At 37.8% G+C, this 27,422-nt stretch overlaps 1 protein-coding gene across 1 annotated transcript in view; it reads right to left on the reverse strand.

Annotated features, from left to right (window-relative positions):
* CERS3 (ceramide synthase 3) overlaps positions 1 to 27,422 on the reverse strand; it is a 120,162-nt gene that overhangs the window by 70,438 nt on the left and 22,302 nt on the right. Inside the window, exons 3-7 of the mRNA XM_015143175.3 lie at positions 22,936 to 23,109; positions 12,448 to 12,562; positions 6,504 to 6,622; positions 650 to 707; positions 88 to 138 (exon numbers count right to left, since the gene is read on the reverse strand). Coding sequence (XP_014998661.1) covers positions 88 to 138; positions 650 to 707; positions 6,504 to 6,622; positions 12,448 to 12,562; positions 22,936 to 23,108 — 516 coding nt within the window. The 5' untranslated portion in view covers position 23,109. The remainder of the gene's footprint in view (positions 1 to 87; positions 139 to 649; positions 708 to 6,503; positions 6,623 to 12,447; positions 12,563 to 22,935; positions 23,110 to 27,422) is intronic.

The raw sequence follows: 27,422 nt of genomic DNA on the forward strand, positions 1-27,422 counted from the left end.
TAGCAGGGGACCAAGACCTAACTAAGGAGATAATTTGAGGGACCTCGGTGTTGAATTAAGGGGAGGAATATGTTAGAAGGGACTTACCTGTTTGGGATAGCCATTCCAAACCTCCCATAGGTCATACAGCCAAGGTTTCTGAAAGAAGAAGGAAAAAAACGAACCAACAGATGAGAAATAAATTTGTCGGTGTCAAAGGCCAATTTTGGCAGAAAACCTAAGCTCTTCCTTATGTCATTTATAGCAGGCAAAGATGCACAGGAAATCGCCCTTTGCCATATTCTTTTGCTTCTATTGCATGCATTTCTCCCTCTGTAGAGTATTTCTTACATATTCCTATCTAACACCTCTGTGAAATTCACTACTAGTGAATCTAAGATAAGTAAATAGTGCTGTCTCATAGAGGAAATTGTTTCAAACAAGTAACTGTATGAACCAAATTATTTCTAAACCAATTATGTTATTGCTTCTGTAGCAATAAAAAAAACTTGAGATATCTGTAGCAATATTTGAGACAAATCTTGAATCTTGAGAGAAATTGCTAAAACTGGTTATCTTATTGAAAGTACTATACCCTAAAGGAATTCACAGACAAGAATTTCAAAAATTAAAGACAAATTCCAATCAAAAATATAAAAAGATAACTTACATCATAAAGAAATGCAACTCCAGCAACAGTGATCACTAAGTAAAATGCAAATCTCCAGCTGCCAAAAGAAAGAAAAATCTTTACTCCCTTGTAAAGGTAACTGAGATTTGAGGAGAAAATGATTAGGTATGGCAGAGTTTACAAAGAACACACATTCTGGAGTCAGACAAATCAAAGTTTCTATCCTGGCTCTGCCCTACTTATTAGATGGCTACAACCTTAGGTAAATCATTTAACCTCAGAAAGCCTGACTTTCTTATCTGTAAAATGAAAATGACAACACTACCTCAAAATGTGAAAAGAACTGAAAATCTGTGATAACAGGTCTAGCATAAAGTAAGCAACAATAAATGGTAGCCATTATTCTTATTATAATGGCTAGCCCCATTCCAGGCACACAATAAACAGTGGATTTATATTAGTATTATCAAGAAGGAACCTGATTAGTCTAATTATTTCTCTTATCACCATTTAATTCCCAGTTAAAAGTTTTTATGTGGCCAGACTTTACTCTTTTCTCCTAAAAGCAGGGTTTTGAAAGAAAAGATTTTCCTCGTGTATGGAGAAAGACCTGTAGACTAAGAGACTGGAAAGACACATCAAACAATTGTAATGGATGGATCTTATTAGATCCTGATTCAAATCAAGAAACTGTAAAGAAAATTATGAGACAATCAGGGAAATCTAAACACTGAATATTTGCTATCATTAAGTAAAAATCTTTTATTAAATAAAAAATCATAGGATCCTGATATTGCAATTATGCTGAAAATAAAGAGTTCTTATCTTTTCGAGATACATGCTAAAATATTTACAAATGAAGTAACAGTGTCTGATATTTGCTTCCACACCTATCTGCGGTGGGGGAGAGGTGTAGTGGGGATAGAGAGGACATAGGATTGGCCTTGAGTTGATCAACTAAAGCTGGTGATGAGTAATAACACACTTAATTCATAATGCAGTCTTTCTACCTTAATATATGCTTGCAATGTTCCAAATAAAAAGTTTTTTAAAATTATGTCTATTTTATCTAATGATTGCTGGAGAAATAATAATATTAAAATAATAAGTTTTCTTATCTTTGTGTAAGTGTTTTCCTTGACACACCTGTAAGATAGGTAGGACATAGAAACATAGATATATACCCATTTTGTAAATGTAAAATCAGACTCAGAAAAATGAGGCCATCTCCCCAGCTCATGTAGCTAACAAGGAGGAAAGCTGTAACTTGAAGTGCAGGTCTTTGGACTCTGCATCAAGGAGTGTTTCCTAAACCTTATCATTTCCCTGAAGCTAGACGGCAGTCTTTCTTCATGGCTTGTTTTGATAGGAGAAAAAAGTAGGGTTCAATACTCAAAAAGTTGAACCATAGAAATATCCAAAAGACATTTTACAAAATGAATGTTGAGACTTTACCGCACTCATTTTATTTGCTGAGAACATTTCCTTGGCTCCCTGGATTATCTTGTCCAAACAAAACCTACAAAATATAGGAGACGATAAGGCCAGCCAACCCACAAATGAGGCCAAAAGTGTGGGTGCTCTCCTTGTGTTTATTTCCCAAGCATTTATTGATTTCTCAACTCCGTCAGCCATGGGGCTAAGCACACATGGGCTATCACATTTTTTTTTATAAGAGTATGAAGCTGATGCTATAATTAGCCCCTTCCTACAGACTGCTGCTAACAGTCAGTTTCCTAAAGGAAATCGAACCTAAGAGAGATCACAAAACTTGCCCGAGTTTGGGGAGTAATACTCAGATCCACGAGTACAGCCAAGTCTCACATGTTTCTGGACATATCCTACTCAGAGAAGCCCTAAACCAGGGATTCTCAAAGTGTGTGCCAGGGAACCCTGAAGTCAGAATATTTTCATAATAATACTAATACAGTATTTGCTTTTCTTCTTCTCATTCTCTCACAAGCGAGGTCATGTGACATGTGATCACAGTACTGCTCTGAATGAAATTGCACTGATGAAATGTGTACTTGTGTAGTCTCCTGTTTTATAAATACCTCAGTTTTAACTTCAAATACAGTAAATATCAATAGGTATAAGACACACAAATGTTCTTTGGGATTTTCAAGAGTTTTTAAGAGACCAAGGGGTCCTGACACCAAAAAGTTTGAGAATTGCTGCACTTCACTGAAAAGATGAATGATAATGTCCTTTGTTAATGTCATTTCACTAGTTTTAAATGAACCTAAGAGAGTAAAACTTTTATTTTTTTCCAGGAAAGAATGAGATAAACATAAACATGGGAGGGGAGAAAACCCACTGAAAAACTATTCAGAAACAAATTGGTTGGGCAACGATGGTGACAGTCAAAGGAGAGACTGCATGGTGCAACCAGGGCGGAATGGGCAGAGTGGTGAGAAGCACTATTGGGGCCAGATGGGAGGCCCGCGGTGGGGATGCTGCATAGAGTGGACTGTGGACTGGACGGGTCAGATGAGGGTGAGGGCGCATCCACCCAGCCAGGCAGAGCCCTTTCACCCACACTGAGGAGTTCTCCTACCTGGATACCTAAGAACTTGAAGGTCCTTCTTATTGCTAGGTGGAAATGTGTATTTTAAAATGAAAAAGTGGTCAGCTAATGTGAAATTTGATTTTTTTTTTAGAAAAGGACCCATTATGTATTAAAATCCTGAATGCTGTGGAATAGGACACAAGGGTCACCATGAAAGAAAGTAACCAAGGAACCAATACACTGAACTCATGGTGTCTGGGGGCTCATCCATCTGGATGTTACAGAGGAATTTTTGCCTGTTGGAAAGTAATCTTAGGAGCTGGTGTTAAGGAATAAGTGCCCGGAGATTTTCAAAAGTCTTGAGTTTAGGTACCTCATGCTATGACTTCTGTAGCACATCCCACAGCTGATTTTTAAAAAGCAGAGTCCCTGTACAATTAAACAGCGTGGCACTAGGTTTAGTCTGTTTATCTAGTCCATAAAAACTTTTAACTTAGAATAAACATATGACATTGCTAAAGAATAAGATAAAGCTTAAATTTTATTCATGGGCCCGCTTACTGTGTCCTGAATATATTGCATTATTTCCTGCTTTGTGTCTTTGCCTTACTTGAAAATACTGCCTCAAACCCTGCTTTCTTTTCTTATGGCAATCTGACCCATTCTTCAAGGTCCAACCTATGTCTTCCCTTCTCTAGAAAGCCTTTCTTTAACTTCTCCAGCCTTGCTGATGCCATCACCTCTAAATTCCCACAACACATCTAAACATGATGTTGTATCTGCTGGTGTACACTCCCATGTGCCACTGGGGTGGCGTGACAATAGATGTTATGGTTTTGTGTGTGATAATCTGGCCTCCCTAATTCGCTGTTTAAGGCCAGAAACCATGACTCACACGTTACTCCTCTCTTAAAATCTAGAATGCCACAAAATCTAGGACAGTGCTATGCACAGAAAATATACTAACCTTTATCTCTGCACTGCCTGACTGATTGATAAGGGTAACTCAAAATTCCCTTCTCCAGCCTGAACTCTGGAAGAATTTTAGTAGGCTTACTAACATGGCCAGATACCCACATATTACTCAATTTAATGATCCTCTGCTTGCTGGGAGGTAAGCATTAGGTGTCAGGGGCAGTATGATAGAACAAGAAATAGTTATCTGAATAGGAGTCAGAAGATCTGAATGCAACAGCCATTGAAACACCTAAGAGACCCTTAAACTAGATGGATGTGCAGTTTCTCATTGAAACAGGGTGGCCCCACCTTCCCCTACTGTGTCATATCATTGGCAGAAGGATCAAACAATTATTACTATTATTAGTAGTATTATTCTGAGATGGAGTCTCGCTCTGTCGCCCAGGCTGGAGTGCAATGGTGTGATCTTGGCTCACTGCAAGCTCCGCCTCCCGGGTTCACGCCATTCTCTTGCCTCAGCCTCCTCCCGAGTAGCTGGGACTACAGGCGCCTGCCACCATGCCCAGCTAATTTTTTGTGTTTTTAGTAGAGATGGGGTTTCACCGTGGTCTCAATCTCCTGACCTTGTGATCCGCCTGCCTTGGCCTCCCAAAGTGCTGGGATTACAGGCATAAGCCACCGCGCCTGGATGGATCAAACAATTATAACCTGTAAGGCACTATAATGTATTTTTTTAAAATGCCAGAGAATTTTATTAAAATATGATTCAGCTCAGAGGTGGAGAAATAGTCCCTGTTTGGGGTCTTTATTTAAGAATCATCTGTTAGCAAGAATGAATGATTGAGAGCAAGAAAAAGGATGATATAATGTAAGATCAGCTCCATTTTGTACTGTTTTGTGCTGATGGTTAGAGAGGTATACTTCTGCCAAGCTGACCTCAGCAGCAACTATATATTATATTTACCAAACTTTCAAGACCTAAAAACCAGACAGATGCTGGTTAGAAAACAAACAAGGTCATACACCACAAGCCGCTATGAGAAAGGCAATGGAAGCCTATGGTGAGAAGTGTTTGGAGACATCCTGAAGAATGGGTCTATCTCTTTAAACATCACCCAGTTTCACAACTGGATTATATGATATGGTGGCGGGGCACGGTGGCTCACGCCTGTAATCCCAGCACTTTGGGAGGCAAAGGCGGGTGGATCACGAGGTCAGGAGATCGAGACCATCCTGGCTAACATTGTGAAACCCTGTCTCTACTAAAAATACAAAAAAATTAGCCGGGCGTGGTGGTGGGCGCCTGTAGTCCCAGCTACTCGGGAGGCTGAGGCAGGAGAATGGCGTGAACCTGGGAGGTGTAGCTTGCAGTGAGCCAAGATTGCGCCACTGCACTCCAGTCTGGGAGACACAGCAAGACTCCGTCTCAAAAAAAAAAAAAAAAAAAAAGAAAAAAAAAAGAAAGGAAGTTATTAAAGTTTAGCCTTCTACAGCCTCTGCTTATTTGGGAGTCTTACATCAGCTCCCTTATTCATTTCACCTTTAAAACAAAAATATCTCGTGGAAGTCACTGGGCAATGTGACGGAAGGCCTTAAGAATCAGGCAGGAAGATGGAACACTGCTGGTGCATAGAATGTGGCATTGAACACAGCCCAACTCATATACATTCGTCTGGATAGAAAGAAGGGGAAACAAAGTGAGAGCAATGACCTGGTTCACCATTTTTTGCACAAGTGTCAGTTTCTGCCACAAGAGAGTGACCTAAAGTACTATGATATCCTATAGGAGGGGGAAAAAAAAAAAGGCAGAACTCGAATGAAACTAAAAACAAATCCAGTGCAGTCTCCCTGCCCTCAGAATGGACTCCAAGTAGCCAGCTCTGGTAAGACCCCACTTGATGCCCCAGCCCACCCTGATCCTCCTGCCAAGCCTCCTGAGAAACCAAGAGGATGAGCTGTGCACCCCACTGGAGGACTGAGGTCATAAGCCACGCCACACAGAGAGGCCTTCTCAGTGTTCTAAGAGGGAACACACATCCTCACAGACATTCTCTGCTCTTACAATTATGATGGTTGGACCCAGGTGACAAAGTCTGGTGACCTAGGGCCAACCCTGACCCCAAGAAAAGAGAAACACCAGTTAAGACATTTTTATGATTTTTTCTGTGCTTCAGGCCGAGTACATAACGTCTCCTGTTCATCTTAGAGAGTTCATAGTGTGGGAGTCTGTCTGAACCTATTCTGGTTCGGGGGGCTGGATAAATAGAATTCAGAGCTTACTCGATTTATAAAGGAGTGTAGGAAGCAGGGAAGGGAAATGTGTGAGGAGCCTAAAACACCACAACGGTGGGTGACAGAGATGGGTCTGAACCCTCCCTCTGCTGCCCTGGCAGTATTCTCTCTGCAAGGACCACTCTGCTCCAGATAGGACGGCAGCATTCCTAAAGCTCAGTCCATCCTCCTTACCAAGCTTCCTGGAATTTCTTCATCCTGGAAGGCCTCTCTTGATTCCGCCGACTCCTAAACCATCTTTCCACCTGGCGCTCCGTCAAGTTACACTTCTTTGCCAGTCCATAAATATCAGTCTGAAAAGGGATGAAACGAATAAATGAGTGATAAAGAACAGAGTCAGACTGGCAGGCAGACAAGAGACAGGGAGATTGAGTTACAAGAGCTTCAGTACTGGGGATGAGAAAAATTCTGTCATGAGACCTGGAGCCAGGGAATTTACCTCTTTTGCTTATGGAATCACACACACACACCCCCCAAAAAACAAAATGTTACTATCCTAGCTCTCTAAGTTACTAAGAAAGATCAATTCTCCATAAGTTGGCAGCAACCCATGCGTTCAAGTTGCATGTGTGAGCTCACTTGTTCAGCTAAAATGTGCTTAGGACTTCCTAGGTGCCAGGTAGAGCAGTATAGTTTAAATCAAATCCAATAAAATCCAATCTCCTCATTTTTCCTATGAGGAACTGAAACCCCAAGAAGTTTAATGACTTGTCCAAAAACCTAAAATTAGTAGCAAAGTGTGGACAAGAACTTAGGCTAGTGCATTTTGTTATTTCACATGATCTTTCTGACAGCTCCCGAAGATAATGCAGGAAAAACTCAAACAGGTGTTAGCCATCTACTTTTACATTTAATTATATAGAGAGCCTATTTCAAAATAATCCAAAATAATTTCAAGAACAAAAATAACAATTGCAAAATATGATGATGATGATGATGATGATGATGATGATGATGATTGCTTCTCTTTTGGGAAGTAGAAGTTGTAGGCTATGATTTAAAATTGGAAACAATATGAATGATAGATTCTCTCAAAGGTTAACAATTCAAAGATCTACCCAAGCCAGACAAGAAACATAAATGACCAAATGGACCAGGTCTGTTTCACAGTGGGATTTTATTGTTTTTTGTTTGTTTGTTTGTTTGTTTGTTTTTTGAGACGGAGTCTCGCTCTGTCGCCCAGGCTGGAGTACAGTGGCCAGATCTCCGCTCACTGCAAGCTCCACCTCCCGGGTTCACGCAATTCTCCTGCCTCAGCCTTCCGAGCAGCTGGGACTACAGGCGCTCGCCACCTTGCCCGGCTTATTTTTTTGTATTTTTAGTAGAGACAGGGTTTCACCGTGTTAGCCAGCATGGTCTCGATCTCCTGACCTCGTGATCCGCCCGTCTCGGCCTCCCAAAGTGCTGGGATTACAGGCTTGAGCCACTGCGCCCGGCCCACAGTGGGATTTTAACATAGGAATGTTTTGTACTTTAAACCTATGGTAAACTTCTGCACATCCACAAAGAAATATGCTCATGAAAAATGCCAGCCCTCTTGACTTTTTATTTCCTGAGTAAATATAAGAAATATTTCTGGCCTGGCATGGTGGCTCATGCCTATAATCCCAGCATTTTGGGAGGCTGAGACAGGCGGATCACCTGAGGTCAGTAGTTCGAGACCCGCCTGGCCAATATGGTGAAACTCCATCTCTACTAAAAATACAAAACTTAGCCGGGTGTGATGGTGGGCTCCTGTAATCCCAGCTGCTCAGGAGGCTGAGGGAGGAGAATTGCTGGAAACTTGGGGGCAGAGGTTGTAGTGAACCGAGATCATGGCGCTGTACCCCAGCCCGGGTGACAGAGCAGGACTCCATCTCAAAATAAATAAATAAAATAAACATTTACATTTCCTCTTAATTCTATTTTGTGAAAAATAAAATGTCATAAAACTGACCCTCAGTTTCAATGCTGAGGAAAGAAGTGGGAGCTGTATGGATACAGCAGGCAGAAAAGCACATATCATGTTCCAAAAGGCCAGGTATGACCGAGGTCTGGCTGACACTTCCAGAGAAAATGTGCAGACCCAGGATTTTGATGGGAAATCGCTAGGTTTTAAAAAATGTTAACCAATCCCTCAAGGTAAATTTAAACCAATTATGGATGAATATCGTGAGGGCCAAATAAAGCCTGCCTGTGGGCCAGATGGCTGAATACCCAAAAGTCGTGACCAGCCGGATAGCTTCTGCTAGATTATCTCATATGTTCCCTCGCAGGAAGGAAAGATCACTGCAGTGTCAAAGCAATTGGATATGGTAGGAAGGGTAGGAAGCTGAAAACAGAAGATCCAGTTCTGCTACCTCCTAGCTATGTAGGCATAAGCACCGCACTTTGACCGCCATGGAAAATGGGATATTAAGAGAATGTTTGCTACCCATCTCAGAGGGCTGATTTGAGGACCAAGGGACTGGAATATGCTAATGAAACTATTAAGTGCTGTGCCAATGCTAGAGATTTTTTATAAACAAACACAGAAAGGAAACCATGGACTACGAAAGTATTCCTTTACTTTTAACATAATTTGCAAACATGAACAGACCCCCCAAACTGGAGAACACAATTCAAATTCTGTTGGTTGGTGCACAACAGGACATATTCGGGCATGCTGCTGCGCTATACTCTGTGTGCTCAGATGGAAGGGGCTCTGGGCCTAGCTTTACTATTTGAAGTGTTTAAGTCATTCATTCCTTTGAAAGGATTTAAAGAGTCTCTATGCACTGGTGCCAGGCACCACCTGTGCATGGGAGATTCAGTAGTGAGCAAAGCAAACTTAAGTCCTTGTCTTTATTCTGGAATGTTCTCAGATCTTAGAATAATCTAATTTTATTATCCCATGACTTCTACAAATAATTGCCTAATGAATTATTAATAAACATATATAGAAGACAGTAACTGTTTATGATGTGAAGTTTTTTTTCTATTTTGGAGTACAGAAGAATCTAGTTGAAAGACAGTCTTGTCAATACTGCCCTCATGCACTATGATATTATTGAGAGAGAAAACTCCTTACAAGCAAAAGTCTCTAAAAGTGTTTTGTTGAATTAATGTGTGAAACATGAAGCATTTATTGACCATCTGTAATGATCAGAAAATAGTGCAAGATGTCATGGGAACAAAAACAAGCATGATTAAGAAACAAAGTGACAACTCCCTTGAGTTAAGAGGACATGTTTAAACAGGCTCCTTTGGAAGTCAGTGCATGATAGGCACAAAGTTAATGGTACAAATAATAATAGCTGATCTTTACTGAGCATCTATTGTGTTCCAGGTGCTATTCTGAGCACTTTATATGTATTAACTCAATTTGATCCTCACAAGAAAGAGCCCTATGAGATAAGCAATATAATTATGTTCAGTTCACAGAGGAGGAACTGAGGCACAGGAAGTTTAATCTGTCCATTTCCACACAGAAAGCCTGTGACAGAGCCAAGCTCTAAACCCACATGGTCTGTCCTCACAATTTGTATTTTAGCGTCTATACTACCTATTGCCGTGAACATTCAGAAGTGGGTTAGAACATACAGGAAAGGCCTCTCGCAGGCACAGCCTCAAGGAGAGGTCGAATGGCCTAAAGGAGAAGTGCTGAATGGGGCCAAGAGACCTGGCCTCTGGACTGAAAACGGAACCCTCTGTGCCAGTGGAGGAGTCACCCTTTGGCTCTCACATGTCTCACCTGTACAATCAATTGCACTAGAAGAGGTTTTTGCTCTAAAAGTGTTTGAATCTATGAATGACTCAAGTTAGCACACTGGAATACCTTTATTGATTATAGTAACTGGCTTGAGGTCAGTCTAACAGTGCCATGTTTCCTTTAGATCTCTTCCAGAACTTGTTTGTTCTGCATCAGCATATATATATATCTATATGTATATATAGTGTATATATAGTATATATACACACATATAGTATATATATGTATACTATATATATACACTATATATACATACCTCCCACATTAACCTGGCCAGTGTCATACTCTATATATACACTATATATATAGTATGCATATGTATATATAGTGTATATATATATAGTATGACACTGGCCAGGTTAATGTGGGAGGTATGGTAAGATGAGTAAGGTATGGTAAGCTGGAGTGCGGTGGCGTGATCTCGGCTCACTGCAACCTCTGACTCCCTGGTTCAAGCTATCGTTCTGCCTCAGCCTCCCAAGTAGCTGGGATTACAGGTACTCACAATCACGCCCAGATGATTTTTGTATTTTTAGTAGAGACAGGGTTTCACCATGTTGGCCAGCATCTTGATCTCCTGACCTCATGATCCGCCCACCTCGGCCTCCCAAAGTGCTGGGATTATAGGCGTGAGTCACTGTACCTGGTCACTTTTTTTTTCCTCTTACTTGATGCAAATGTCAAAATTCTGTCTGTATTAAACTATACTGTAATGTCAGTTGAGTTAGAATAATTACTATAAACACAGAGCCAGCCTTTAAAACATATTTTTAACATTCCAGTTACAGATAAAGAACTCACTGGAGCATGGTGGAAAGGTTACTAGACTGGAAGTATGGGCCAGGTTCTAGCTTTTGATTCAGCCACTCATTAGCTTCATGACCACTCATTTCCCTTTGGCTGGGCCTTAAGTTTCCTCATCTTAATCATGAAAAAGAAAGACCACCACCCTATAAACCTTTTCAGCTATCTTTAGTTTTCCTTTGTCATATGGCCATTTTTTCTCCATAGCAGAGAAGCTTGGTAAGGACCAAATTTTCTAGATAATTTTAAATATCCTGAAAAGCTGACTAGAAGCTCTTAGCAATAGCAAATATAGCAACTAATTGGTATTATAGCACTGTTCTTCCCATTTTATACAAAGTATTACTAAAGCTAGTTGTTCCCAAACAAAGAAGGATAATAAGGGTTCCAGAAAGAGCCCTATTTTTTTTAACACAGCTAAATAACTTCCCATTTGAAACATATAAAGGGATGCTTAGGTATTATTATCACCAGTAGTAACAAAGGGATTTAGATGAATGATGTCAGTCATTTAAAGCACATGGGAATAAAAAATATATAAAGATGGCTTGTCAGACTATCCCTAGGTTACAAAAGCAGTCAAATACAGGAGCTGAGGGCAGAACAAGTTAGAGCCAGCTCTCACTTGCTATGAGCAATTCTGGACACTATATCTCATGCAAGGTGGTCAAACCTCAAAGTGCTTTCATGTGCAGAGAAACCACAAGAACAAATTAGAGCAATTGTCATAGTAGAGGCAACTTAATTCAGCAAATAAAGTTCAGGACCCTCAAAAATCCATTTATCCTAGAACTGTGTTAGTATATGTACTTGATTTTTTAAATTACTGGGGATCGCTGTTTGTATTCATCATAGAGGTTGTATCACTTTTGGAGAAGTTTTGTTTCATCTGTCATTTTAACGATGGAAATATAATAAAACTGGAGTGAACACGAGACTTACTTGGACTTTTTTTTTAACTATTAAAAACTTTTTCTTTTTTCTTTTTCTTCATGTATTTAAGTATGCAGTGTACTACAACATAAATGAAGGAAACTTTATATTGTGAAGAGAACTGTGATTTTCTCAGAAATTCTCTCTGGAGAGTAGTCAGGGGCACAGCATATTTCTGAGTATGTTGAGGCTTTGAGTAAAATAACAGTCCTACTCATGAAAGCGACCCCAATGAGGATTTTCATAATGTGTGTAATGTATTTTGATGATGCCACAGTCATCAAAAGTGTCAGATATGGGCTTCTCTGCCCAAGCAATTTTCTTTCTTCATCTGTATACTTTGTATATATTCTACCATTAAAAATTAAATTTTGACCTTTATGCCCAAATTATGGCACTGATCATTAGTGCTCAACATGATAGTTAAATATAATAGTTCAACTGTTAACATTGTTATTTTATATTAGCATATGTATCATACTTGGGATGTTCTAAACCTGTCAACAGAACAAAGAAATAATAAATCCAAATTAATCCAAATCATTTGCTGGTCAATTGGAATAGATTTTTGCACACACAAGGTAAGCTATAGATAACTGAACCATTAAGAAAGAAGATTTTTAAATTGAAAAGCAAAGAATTTGTACTTACTTGCATTGGTTCCCTTGTGGAATGTTTGAAAAAATTCTCTAAGACAGTATTTGGTGTAACCTTTCGAACTGTCTCTTTAATGCCAAACGATTTTGCTAGAGGTGAAGCAACAAATCTACAAAAATATGAAAAGAAAGAAGTTCAAAATCTAAGAATAAATCCACTATGACACCAGAAAATTAAAGCTATAACTTTAGGTTTCTAATGAAATAAATCATTCGTTTATGTTGGCACTGGGGCTACCTATAGTCAAAATCTGTCTCTCGACACAGAAAAGTTTCAGGCCATACATACAAGCAATAATTTAAAAAAAAAAAAAAAACCATTTGCACAATTCTAAAATTCATTTTATGTTAATCCAAATATATTTAGAGATAAGATTTAGGAAATAGAATAAGCTGTTCTACTTAGAATTTTAAAGACTCCCAGGGATTGAAATAAACAAGAATTCTGTTAGAAAATGTTTTATTTGGTGTTATTATCTTAAAGAAATTACTACCTTCCGATTTCAAGTTCTAACATAAGAAAAAATGGCAGAACTCTAGGGCAAATACCTAACAATAGGATTAATGGGTGATATGGCAAGTATACATTCAACTTTATAAAAAAACAGCAAGTTGTTTTTCAAAGTAGTTGTACTATATTGCATTCCTACCAATAACTTGTCAGAGTTCCAGTTAGCCCATATCCCTGCCAACACATGATACTGTCAGCCTTGGCAGTTCTACTGGTGTGTAGTGGCTTTTTGTTGATTTTCCATTATAATCTTTATTATTTCCAATCTTCTACTTGCTTTAAATATAGATTGATTTTATTTTTTCTAGTCTGTTAAGGTGGAAGTTTACATTATTGATTTGAGGTCTTTCTTCTTTTTAAATATAGGTGTTTGCAGCTATAAGTTTCCCTTCAAACACTGCTATTGCTGCGTTCCATTAAGTTAGTATGGCATTTTCTTTTTCATTCATCTCAAGTATTTGCTAATTTACCTTGTGATTTCTTCCCTGACTGGTTGGTTATTTAGAAATATGTTATCTAGTTTACATGTATTTGCTAATTTCTTGATTTCCTTCTGTTCTTGATTTCTTTTTTTAAGAAATGAGGGTCTCGCTATGTTGCCCAGGCTGGTCTCCAACTTCTAGCCTCAAATGATCCTCCTGTTTCAGCCACCCAAAGTGTTGGGATTACAGGCATGAGCCACTGTGCCTGGCTGTTATTGATTTCTAATTTCACTTCATTGTGGTTGGAAAACATAATTTCTATTTAAATCCTTTCACATTTATTGAGACTTGTTTTATAGCCTAATGTGTGATCTATTCTGGAGAATGTTCTTTGTGCATGTGAGAATAATGTGTATTCTGCTGTTGTTGAGTAGAGTGTTCTATAGATGTTTGGTAGGTCTAGTTGGTTTACAATATTGTTCAAGTCTTCTATTTACCTGTTGATAATCTTCTGCCTAGCTGTTCTATCAATTATTGAAAGTGAATATTGAAGTTTACAACTATTATTGTTGACTTGCCTGATTTCCCTTTAATTCTGTCAGTTTTTACTTCACGTATTTTGGAATTTTGTTGCTAAGTATGTATATGTTTATAATTGTTATATCATCTGGATAGATTTACCCTTTTATTATTATAAAATGTCCTTTGTCTGTAGTAACAATTTTGAAATCTATGAAATTACATTTTGTATGATATTAGTACAGCTACTCCAGTCCTCTTTTGGTTACTTTTTGCATGGTATCTTTTTCCATCCTTTTACAATCAACTTATTTGTGTCTTTAAATATAACAGGTGTCTTTTGTGGACAACATATAGTTGGATCATGTTTTCCTAACTATTTTACCTATGCCTTTAATTAAAGTGTTTATTCCATTTACATTTAAAGTAATTCCTAACAAAACAGGATTTATATCTGCCATTTTGCTGTTTGTTTTCTATATATCTTATGCCCTTTTGTTTATTTGTCCATCACTACCTTATTTTGTGTTAAACAGATATTTTCTCATGTACCATTTTAACTTTCTTTTCTTTTTGGTTTTTTACTATTTTAAAAGTTATTTTCTTAGTGACTGACTTGGGGATTATAATTAACATATTAATTTATAACATCCTAGTTCTGATTAATATCAAATTAATTTCAATAGGGTTAAAAAAACTCCATTCCCCTCCCCCTCCTTTGTGCTCTTGTCTCACAAATTACATCTTTATAAATTGTGTTCTGATCAACACAGATTTAGATTATTGTTTTATGCAGTTGCCTTTTAAACCAGATAGGAGAAAAAGTGTTACAAACAAAAAATATGGTTATACTATCATTTTATTTTCTTACGTAATTACCTTTACTGGTGCTATTTCTTCATGTGGATTTGAGTTACTGTCTTGTGAACTCTCATTTCAATCTGAAGGACTTCCTTTCAAACTTTTCCTATGCTAGGCCTGCTAGTAATGAATTCTCTTGGTTTTTGTTTATTTGAGAATGCCTTAATTTATCTTTCATTTTGAAGGAGAGTTTTGTTTGGTTCATGGTGTTTTTCTTTCATCACTTTTTATGTGGCATTCCACTGCCTTTGGCCTACATAGATGCTGATGAGAAATCAATTCCTAATCATAATGAGAATTCCTTGCATGTGATGAGTTGCTCCACTCTTGCTGCCTTCAAGATTCTTTCTTTTTGGCTTTTGACAATTTGATTATGACATATGTAGGTGTAGTTCTCTTTAAATTTATCATACTTGGAGTTTGCTGAGCTTTTTGGATATACAGATTCAGAATTCAGGGAAATTTTTGGCCATTTATTTCTTCACATTTTTGGGGTCCTGTTTATTTTCTTCTCTCCTTCTGGAATTCCCATTATGTGTATGTTGGTATTCAAGTCTCTAAGACTATTTTTCTTCATTCTCTTTTATTTTGCTGTTTCTCACACTGCTGACTCTTTCTTATGCCTGCTCAAACACGCTATTGAGCCTCTCTCATGAAATTTTGATTTCAGTCGTTGTAGTTTTTAACCCTAGAACTTCTATTTGGTTCCTTGTTATAAATTATAGTTTTCATCACTTTATTGATGTTCTTGATTTGGTAAGACATTGTTTTCATGCTTTCCTTTAGTTCTTAAGCATGTTTTTCTCTAGTTCTTTGAACATATTTAAAGTAGTTGACTTAAAGTTTTTGTCTAATAAGTCCACTATCTAGGTTTTCTCAGAAACACTTGCAATAATTGCTGTATTTCCTGTGTATAGTCCATACTTCTTTGTTTCTTTGCATGTGTCATAAGTTTTTGTTGAAAATTGGACATGTTAAATACTATAATGTGGCAACTATAAAAATCGGATTATTTCTCCTCCCCAAAGTTTTGTTTTTGCTATTTGTCGTTGTCCATTTGTTTGCTTAGTCACTTTTTTGAATTAACCTATAAAGTCTTATTTGTGATATGTGAGCACTGAAGGCTTTATTAGGTTAGCTTGGTAGTCAGCTAATGATTAGACAGAGATTTCCTTAAATACTTGGAACCAGTAAGTCCCTCAGTCTTTCCTGAGGAGCTCTGTGCATATGTTGGGGCACACCTTCAACATTTAACTAGGCAGTAAGCAACTCTGCCTTAGCCTTCACTTAACTGTTTGCACAGAGCCTAAAGGTCATTCAGAGGTGACAGCTTATGGCCTTCCCAGGTCTTTCCTGAGCATGCAGATAGCCATAAACATGCACTAACCCTCACACATAAAAGGGGCCTTCTGGATTTCCAAGAACATGTCAGAATTTTTCAAAGCCTTCTATGCACACCTCATGTTCTAGGTTTTTCTTTTAAGCTTTTTGGTCATTTTATTATTTGCCCCAATTGTTATACACTGTCTTAGACAGTTATGAAGTTAATCAATTGCCTCTAATTGTTTTAGACAAACACCCTCAGGGAAAAGGCTTTTTCACTGGGTGAGCTCTGAGTCAGGTCAGATAAAGACAGCACTGTGAGTAGTGTCTTCCAGAGAACCACCAGACATGTCAGATAATGACAATCCTCTGATAATGAGCTTTGAAGGAAATTCTACTCTGTTCTGCTCCTTTCAGTGGCAGCCAGGCTGCTTGTTTCCACTGTAATTGTGGGCCATTGGTTCTTCAAGGCTCTCCCGAGATGGACAGGGCAAGATGGGACACAGGGCAAGTTAAAAATGTCACACAGCTTGCTATTCCTTCCAAGATTCTGCTGTTTTTCTTAAATAACAATCCCTAGATCACTAGAAGCTTTTGGTTGATTCTCAATTCTGAAAAATAAAACTGACTATGACAATTTTTGCTAGTTTTCTGGTTGCTTTTATGGAAGAAAGAATTTTCAGAGTTTCTTACTCTGACATTTTTGCTAATCCAGTGCATTGTGGTTTTAATTTGTATTTTCCTAATGACTAATAATGTTGAGCATCTTTCCATGTGCTTATTTTCCATTTGTATATCTTCTTTGATGAAGTATTTACTCAAATCTTTTGCCTATTTTTAAAACCAAGTTATTTCTTTTTATTATTGAGTTCTGAGTTCTTTATATATTCTGAATTTAAGTCCTTTATCAGATATATGTTTTACATATAATTTCTCCCAGTCTGTGGCTTGCCTTTCTATTTTATTTACAGAAACATTTCCTAAAAAGATAACTAGTAAGGTATTTTGCATATCATATAATTCAATATTTTCAAGTATACAATTTTTTTTAAATGTATAAAATGACTTCTTAGTAAATTTACTAAGTCGTACAACCATTACTATGAATCAGCCTTAGAACATTTCTATCATTCATGTCTATTGTTAATCTCTGTTTCTTCTTGCACCTGCCCCAGGCAACCACTAATCTATTTTCTGTTTTTATAGCTTTGCCTTTTTGAATATTTAATATACATGAAATTATACAATATGTGGTCACTCATGTTTGACTTCTTTCACAGAGCTTAATGTTTATGAGGTTCATCCATGTCATAGCATGTATCTGTAGTGCATTCCTTTTTATTGCAGAACAATATTCCATTGTAGGGATATACACTAACAGTGTCTTGAAGAGCAAATGTTTTAGCTCTTTACCAACAGAAATAAAAGCATATATCCACACAAATTCTTGTACTCAAATGTTCATAGTAACTTCATTCATAACAGCCTAAAACTGTATGCAACACAAATTTCTTCCCATCAACTAAAGGATAAATAAGTTATAGTATATATGTATGTTGAAAGACTATTCAGCAATAGAAAGGAACCACTGATATACATAACAACATGAAAAAAATCTTAAAAGCATTAAGCTTAATGAAAGAAGTCGAACACAAAAGACCATAGTCTGTATGATTTCATTTAAAGGAAATCCTAGAAAATACAAAATTATAGTGACAGAAAAAATGATTGCTGGTGGCTAGTGGGTAGGGAGGGTATTAACTGAAAGCATTATAATAATTTTTTAGCTGACAGAAATCTGTATCATAATCGTGGTAATGGTTGCAAGACTGTATACATTTGTCAAAATGTATCAAATTTTGGATGAATTTTATTGTATGTAAATCAAACCTCAATAAAGCAGATATTTTTAAAATAAAGAGATTTCCTTATTCTTCCTTCAGTTCTGACAAAGGCACTATCTTCTGCCAGGTCAGTCAATTCTAGGACTTACTGAAGGATAATTTTTGTGTTTAATTAAATGCAGAAAATTTTACTTATGAATGACCATTTAGTTCTTAAATTCATTTTTATATCGATGGAAGTTGAATAAAAACTCTCTTAAGATAATCTGATTAAATGTATGCCAGTCCAACTTCCAGATAAATTAAGTTCTCGTGAAAATGGCCCCTAAATTTCAGAGACATATAAAAATAAGTGAGTTATGCACCAGATGTACACAGAGCAATGTGGAGAGATCATAAAACATAGTGCTAAATTTTAAAAAAGAAGAAAGAAAAGGTCTTAGCGCAATACCATTTATGTCAACAAGTGATACCGGCACATGAAGCACATGTTTTACTGGGTCATACAAATAAAGGATCACCAAATACACAGAACACAGCAGAGAGGGGAATGGGAGTAATGTATGGGGAAAAAAGGGAATTAATGAAAAAGTCATCAATCACTCAAGATTGCTCTTATATAGACATATATATATACACACATATATATATAGAAAGAGAGCATATATATGTGTGTACATAAATATATATATAGAGAGAAAGAGAGAATATATATATTCTCATATATATTGTCATATATATATATGAGACAGGGTTTTGGATAAATAATTGAATTAGTTCATTTATCCAACTGGAATAAATAGCTGGAAAATTTTAGTGGAGAAAACATCCATTTTTTTCACTATTAGAACAACACAAACTGGAAATAGTTTCACAGGGTAGTGTTTTCAATATATTCACTCAGTGCTATCTCCTTAAATGTTAGAAATGAAGAAATTAGGAGGGGAAAGCAAAATAGAATTAAACCAAAGATTTATACAGTAAGGGGACAAAACTAATCTCAAAGCCAAATGAAGCATAACATTCTTCTCTAGAGGGTCATGTGAGAAACAGCATGTGGATAAGTATGCACGTAGATAAATATATACATTCATAGTATCCTTGCTGATATGAGGAATAAATACCTGTTAAAATCATTAATTTAAACAAGAAAGAGAACTACAGTCCTCTTCATTAATTTCAAAGACAGACATAATGATTTTTGTTTTACTGGATCCCTACCTCTTACACACAGAAAAAAAGAAACTTTCTTTTTTTTTTTTTTTTTTTTTTTTGAGATGGAGTCTCACTCTGTCACCAGGCTGGAGTGCAGTGGTGTGATCTCGGCTCACTGCAACCTCTGCCTCCTGGGTTCAAGCGATTCTCCTGCCTCAGCCTCACGAATACCTGGGACTACAGGCGCTCACCACCACATCCAGCTAATTTTTTTGTATTTTTATTACAGACGGGGTTTCACTATGTTAGCCAGGATGGTCTCGATCTCCTGACCTCGTGATCCACCTGCCTCAGCCTCCCAAAGTGCTGGGATTACATCGTGACCCACCGCGCCTGGCCAGAAAATAACATTTTTAACAGAACAGAGTATAGATGTAAATATAGTCGTCTAATTGAGTGCTATCCTTCTGTTTCAAATAAATCTAGGAAATCAATCACTTTACCTAATAAAGTGTAGATGAATACAGTCACTTAATTAAAAATCTATTTTGAAAAAGGAGAGAAGAAAGAAGCACAGTAAATATTTGATAAATGGAACTGAAGAGAGAAGGGAAATTGTAAGTCTTAGCCCTAGGAAGAAACTTAGAGATTAGCTTGCCAGCTAGCTTGCCTAAATTTTCATTTTATTGATATGGAATAGAAAAAAAAAAAGTCTGAGAGGAAGAAAAAAGAATGAGCTTCTGCTCCCACGTAAATGGATCAAAGTTAGGTTAATTATCAGGGACTGAGTCCCTTAGGTTTGCTACTATTGCAGAATTAAGCCTTCAGACAAACCCATGCAGACACCCAGACAACCCCCTCTTTGTCTAACACCCCATCAGATACCTGGGAGCCAAAAGCCTAGACATCCCAGATCTCCCTTTATTTTTAATATTTTTAATAGAATAAAAGGAATGTATCCCTAGGCAGATATTAGGCATGTTACATTTAAATACTTCTCCTAAATAGATAAAATAGCCTATTGGCATAAGATTGATTCCCAGTTCCTAAGGATTCAGAGGTTCTGTGAGCAGAATTTTTCAGAGGTTTTTTGTTTGTTTATTTGTTTGTTTTTTATGTGAGAACAAAATATTGGGAGCAAAGTAGATCTCAGATGAAAAAGTCTAATGTGTATGTTTTAAGACTATTTCCAGTTGGGACAGTTAGTAACAATACTTTTTCAATTTATGTAAGTCGCTACAGATAGGTTACTCCAGCTACCCTACCTTCCTTCAAAGAATGATGGACATACTGCCCCATCATGACCTTATATTGCTAGGGTGGGGAATATATTTGTGTATTTTTAAGTAACAACAATAATAAAAATGTGACCTTCTGATTCTACCACCTGCACCCCTGCCTTGGACTCTTCTGGGACCATGATTTAATCTGAGATAATGTGTTTATTACACAAGTGTTGATATTTGAGCAGCTTAGGTCTCCTACAAATCATACTTCAGACACATAAAAGAATGCATACAAGATAAACTAATTAGAAACTAGTAGTCTGGACAAAATAAAAATCGAAACATTAGCCACACACAAAAAAACAAAAAACAAAACATAAGCCACAAACTTTCAAGTAAATGTCAGTTAATTTCAAATTATCTGCTTCTTTGTTTCTTATCTGTCTGTCTCTCTCTTCTTGATTTTCTAGGAAGAAACATTAATTTCTGATCTTAAATAGTTCTTGGCTAGTTCTAAAGGACAATAATGAACCAGTCAAATCACAAATCTTGGTCACTTCATAGAATGAGAAGATGTAGCACAAATACAGTCTAGGACAAAAGAAAGATGCTTTCTTGTGTTAAATCTATCAGGATATGCTGAAACATATGGTTATATTTACATGAATTTTTAAAATAGTTCAGAAATTTTTGTGTTTGCTATTATCTCTTTAAGCTTGCTTTCTGTATTCCCAAGAGACATTTGTGTACTCTCTTCTGCCATCAGGAGTCTTTCACTGTGAAAGTCTAAGAATTACTGAAACAGTCAGAAAATAAAAAACCAACAACCCTAAATCTGAGCTCAGGAGTTCAAGTCCCATGTTAACTGTGTGACCTTGGCCAGGTCATTTACCTCTCATTTACACACATGCAGACTGAGACCACACCATTTGTGATTTTATGTAGCTCTTAAACTATAAGCTCCTATTCAAATGTAAGGTATAAGTGATATTTTATTTATGATATAAGTGGTTCAATCTCCCACTAATGATATAAAAGCTCTGGAAAAAAATATAAACTTATACTTCAAAAAGTATGACCTCTCTCCCCGTTAAATTTTCCTTCCTTCTATGGCATTAACAGAGATATGGCATTAGTGAGGCAACACATAGTTTTCTGTAGCACCACAATGGAAAAAGCTGAGAGTGAGTTATTGGGAACTGAAGTTATAAGGAGATAGAATAGAGAATATAGACTACAGTTAATCCCTTGAGAAGAAGTAACAATGGTCCTAGGAATTAAGAGAGGGTTGGATTCCTTCCTGATTATTGCTGGAGAGGCCAAGACAGGGACGTAACAAGCTGGTCCTCCACAGCTGTGCTGCTTTGGCAACCTAAAGATTTTTCTGGCTCACAGTCCTGGCCAAACTGTGAAAAATGGAGCTGTCCACCAAAAAGTAGGAAATCTGTAATGGAAATAAGTAATAGACCTGGATGCCAAATTCACAGATCACCGGAAACAATGCAAGAACAGCTAGTATTTCAGGATAGTAATTTGCTAATTTTGAAGTTCTACTTTATTTATGCATTCTTGACACGTCCAAATATGTGAGTAAAAAGTAGAATTAACTGTCAGAAAAGAAGTACATTTTCAAATGTTCTCAGCCAGGGTTTAGTGGTATCCAGGGGCTTTCTCTTCCTCCCAGTAGGAATAGCACACTGTTGGCCCCAGTGAAGCTGTTGTTGTACAAAAACTTTTTCAAGAGTTCATTAAACAGAGTTGGTCAAACTAGCTCTCAAGATAAGAACCCTGCAAATGGTTATAAACATATGATCTGCATTACAGTTAGTCTTGGCAAAACGATCTCTATCAGATTTTGTCTCAAGTTTTTCCAACTCTTGACATTTGAATATTCTCTTTGCTCCAAATGAATTAATGTGCTAATAACAGCTTTTTGAAATAGAGTCAACTACAGAGATTATAGATGAACATTTATCTACTGTTATCATAACACTAGTACAATTTTAATAAAAAGGCTGGAAATAATATCCATTTAAATTAAAACAAGAAAAAAATAAGTTTACTTTTTCTGAGAAAGCAAACTGATAGTTTTTCTCTTTGATTTCCTTGCACTTTAGAATGAAGGGCAGCTATTAAACCTTCAAATAAACCTTTAAAATAAACTGTACCATATAGCAATATTTGGTTTAGTCTTTAATGAGCCATTTTTGTTATTTTATAGGCATTTGAGAATGATAATGCCTCCTGAGTCATAGACTCTTCTAGCCCAACCTTTCCGGGAATGCATATGCATTGTTGGACACCATGGAAGAGCAGAAGATGAACTGGGTTCCCATATTGTCAAATAAGCTCTGTGGTCTGCAACCTCTCTTGATCTTGATTTTCTTCGTTATAAAACTAAAGCACTCAATGGGATCCATGTTTCTAATTTTTTGTTGTTCAGCCTTTAAATAACATTTGGAGTGCATCTGATTACATTAATTCATCCCAAGAATCTGTGGCCCATTAGTGACAACCTCTGAACAATAGATTCTTTAAGTATCTCACTAAGCCTAAGACTGTATTATTCTAGCGTTAGAGCAAAGAGGGGGAATGAGAAGGAAAGACTAAAGTACTACTTACTTTTCAAATACACGTCTGATAATCAGCAAGAGAAAAGCATATGGAATTGTCATGTATAAATGAGAAGGTTTTACATAGACGAGTCCATCATGATCCTCAAGATCTGACCACTTTATTGTTGGAGGAAGCCAGAATCTTTCCAACCAGAACCATTCTTTAAACGTCCAAAACATTCTAGAGAAATGGAAACAGAAGACATTAGGCTTGTAAAACAAACACGTAACATTAGGATAACATTGATCACCTTCACTCAAAATGCCAAATCCAGAGAGCTTAGAAAATAAGGCAAGAGGCCTAGCACAGTGGCTCATGCCTGCAATATCAGCACTTTGGGAGACTGAAGCGGGTGGATCACGAGGTCAAGAGATCAAGACCATCCTGGCCAACATGGTGAAACCCTGTCTCTACTAAAAATACAAAAATTAGTCCGGTGTGGTGGTGCACACCAGTAGTCCCAGCAACTCGGGAGGCTGAGGCAGGAGAATCACTTGATCCCAGGAGGCGGAGTTTGCAGTGAGCCAAGATCACGCCACTGTACTCCAGCCTGGCAACAGAGCAAGACTCCATCTCAAAAAAAGAAAGAAAAAAGAAAGAAAATAAGGCAAGAATGGAGTATTATTATTTAATGGATTGTATGATCCTTCATTGCATTAAACAAGAATTACTCTTCTATACCCTCGTATCTTTATGGCATGGAAAAACTAAAGTTTAACACATCACTGTTCACACTTTCGGCAAAACATGTGAATATTATGCATGTGTATTTTCTTTTTATATGATTCTACGGTATTAAAAAAAAAGGCTTTACAACTTTAACATGCCAAAAGTCAATGTCCTGAAGGCTCCAAGTAGGTGTAAATCATCACTAGTACCCTAAAAAATTCCCCAGGAAATAAGGGGCAGGCACGTTTCACTTCATATTACAAGGAGATCAAATTAGTCTATGTAAAGGAATATTTATTAAGATTCTGTTATTTGTGAAGTGCTGTGCTGGGCACTGAGGATAAAACAATTAATAAGACAGGGTTCCTGCCTTGAGGACCTAATAGTCTTGTAAGCAAGGCAGGCCTGAACAGATGACTTCAACACAATTTTTTTTTTTTTTTTGGTATAATAAAAAATGTATACAGGTTGCTGTGGGAACAAGACGATGGGCACTGAGCCCAGTCAGGAAATATCAGGGAAAGGTAATTGGAAGAAAAAGTCCTTGAGATATCTTGAACAATAAGTGGAAATAAGCCAGGAAAGGTAGGAAAATGGGGAAAAGGGAATAGAAGTTCTAAGCAATAAAGTATTAATACCACAGTCAAGTAACCAGAGCATAGAATAATGTAAATTAGATGTTTTAATATCATTGTTTAGGCTATGATCATTTTGGACTTGGGATTTTGACTTGAGGATGTGTTGATTTCATCTTTTAATGTTTAATCAGAAAAAAAGGAATCAAAATGTCCTCAGATTCGCAACAAGGTTGTCAAAATAACTCTGTCAAAACCTCTTAATCTGGAAATAACAAGGTATATATAGAAAACTACCAGTGGGTTGGTACTACCACAGTGAATGAATGCAAGGTGTGAAATGGTAGGTTACAAATAAGTGCCCAGGCACTGTAGTGGATTGCCCTGTCATAATCAGTAATAGCTTTTCCTTCTTTTCAGAAGTATTCTGAAAGGAATACTTTGGACAATAAATCATATGATCACCCTCATTAAAATGCTGGTGGGACAAGCAGGCTAGGTCTTAGAGGGTTTGCTTGCATTCCATGCTAAGGAGTTTGGCTTTTAGCTGACAGGACCCACTAAAAGGTATTATACAGAGGAATGAGATGGTCAGCTATTTTAGAAAGGTCAATTTGGTAGCCACCTCCTCTGTGAGCCCATAGGGTGTCTTCATGTCAATTAGAGGAAGGTATTCTCTCTAGGCAGACATAGCTCTGCCAAGCCCAAAATGATGAGTGGAATGAGGGCTGGATTTCAAGCCCATTCCCCACTTCACCTCACCCAGGCACATGCATGGCAGCTCTTCTAGCAGTGGCGTGAAGCACACCTCAGGAGATGGAGAAACTAGAGAGCAATCAGCTCACAGCAATAGATGCAGTCAGCAGAGAGAAGGTTTGGCCAGAGCAGTGGTGACCAGAGGGAATAATGCCATTTGTGGGATGCAAATCGGGTAGAGGATAAAGGGAGCCCCAGAGAGAAGTAAGATTGATGGGGAAGCAAGAAAACTCAAAGGAGTGAAGGTCAAAGACCTGTGTGTTGGGAGTGAGGCCACGGGCCCGAGGGTAACAGGAAGACTAGATCAGAGGGTAGGATACAAGAGGGGAATACTGAAGTGACAGATTTCTTACTGGAGATGAGAAAGAATTCCACGGTGTGGACCCCAATGTCCTTCAGAAAGATCCGCACCAAAACCAAGAATTGAACCCTGGTGAGATAATTCCCTACCTCATCTCACCTCTTACCCACTGTTCGGAGAAGTGCTAACCCAGTCACCTCCACACCTGCAAGGCTGTGCCCCTGGAGAAAGGCTGCCTTCTTTTCCATGGACTATTCTTTTTTTTTTTTTTTTTTGAGACAGAGATTCACTCTTGTTGCCCAGGTTGGAGTGCAATGGCATGATCTCGGCTCACTGCAACCTCTGCCTTCTGGGTTCAAGCAATTCTCCTGCCTCAGTCTCCCAAGTAGCTGGGATTACAGGTATATGCCACCATGACCAGCTAATTTTGTATTTTTAGTAGAGACGGGGTTTCTCCATGTTGGTCAGGCTGATCTCGAACTCCCGACCTCAGGTGATCCGCCGGCCTTGGCCTCCCAAAGTGCTGGGATTACAGGCATGAACAACTGCACCCAACTTCCATGGATTATTCTTTTATTAGAATTTCTACCCTGAGAGGGAGGAGTGAATCCTATTTATACCATTGTGAAGTTGTGTAAATATGATGGAACAAAGATCATCAACAAAGACTTAGTGAATACTTCCTCTCGATTAGGCTTTGAGGCTACAGAAAGGATAGGGGTGAAGGGGTGACCCTGGACTGCAGACTTGATCTGGGTAGGAAGGTATAGTGAGAACTGGTGACAGAGCTGTTAGGAATTGATCAACTTGCATGGTTGGTTTGGTAAAATAAGTGAGGACTCAAGCTTGGTTGCCTGAACCCTCTGACCTGAACAACTGACCAAAAGGGGAATTAAGAGAAATCTATTTTGAAGTACCTGCCCAGAACATCTCAGAACAAGAGTATCCACAAGCCTTTGAGTCAAACTCCAGCTAAAGTTCAAACTTCCTAGAGACTTGAGAAACCAGTCGAGGCCACAGAGTCTCTCTGTAATGGGCAAAGCTTGTGCCAGGTCTGTGTTCCTCAACTGCATCAAAACTAGATACTCCTGCAAGGGCAAAGATATTTTTTTTTTCCTAGAAGTTTGCCTCAGCATGTTCCTTACTTTATTGGCTCCAAATTTAATAGATAAGGACTCAGGGAACAAATAGCAATGACACTGAGTTAGGTTTTCCCTCCAGTATTATTATAATCACTGTTATACAAAACAGCTTGCTCGCCCGTAAAACACAACTTAAGGCAGTACAGATTATTTCATGTAATGTGAAATATAACTAATCAAATAGTTTATCATGGATATGTAGGGGTTACCACTCTAAACAATTCCTTGTGCATTACATGTAAGCAATGAATTAAGATCTGTTGAAAGCCATAGCAACTTTAATATTCAACAGCCAAAAATATTTAGGGAAGATGGAAAGAACTCAAGAGTTGAGGACGGCCTCTTGGAAAATGTAGTCCAAACTGAGAAAGACAATAAATCTACGTTCTTCACTCTTTCTTCATGTGCTGCCACCAAACATCAATTATTGCAGCTTCAGAAGTGTTAAGAACCCATTCTTCACATCATACACAAAAATTAAAAGAAAGCACAGATCTAAATATAATGGCTAAAATTGTACAACTCTTAGAAGAAAATATAGGAGTAAATCTTTGTGACCTCGAGTTAGGCAAAGCCTCCTTATATTTCAAAAGCACAAGCAGGCTGGGTGTGATGGCACACACCTATACATCCATAACCTTGGGAGGCTGGGGTGGGCAGATCGCTTGAGCCCAGGAATTCAAGACCAGCCTGGACAACATAGTGAGATCCTATTTCTACAAAAAATACAAAAATTAGCTAGGCATGGGGCATGGTGGCATGCACCTGTAATCTCAGTTACTCAGGATACTGAGGTGGGAAGATTGCTTGAGCCCAGAGGCAGAGGTTTCAGTAAGCCAAAATGGGGCCACTGCACTCCAGCCTGAGTGACAGAATTTGGTAGCCAGCTCCTCTGTGAGCCTATGGGGTGTCTTTGTGAGCCATAGGGTCTGACAGACCCTGTTTCAAAACAAACGAACGAACAACAAGCAAAAAGCACAAGCAACAAAAGAAAGAATAGACAAATGGATACTATCAATGATGAACCACAGAATGGAAAAAATATTTGAA

This window comes from Macaca mulatta, chromosome 7 (assembly GCF_049350105.2).
Source record: "Macaca mulatta isolate MMU2019108-1 chromosome 7, T2T-MMU8v2.0, whole genome shotgun sequence".
In the NCBI taxonomy this organism is placed as follows: domain Eukaryota; kingdom Metazoa; phylum Chordata; class Mammalia; order Primates; family Cercopithecidae; genus Macaca; species Macaca mulatta.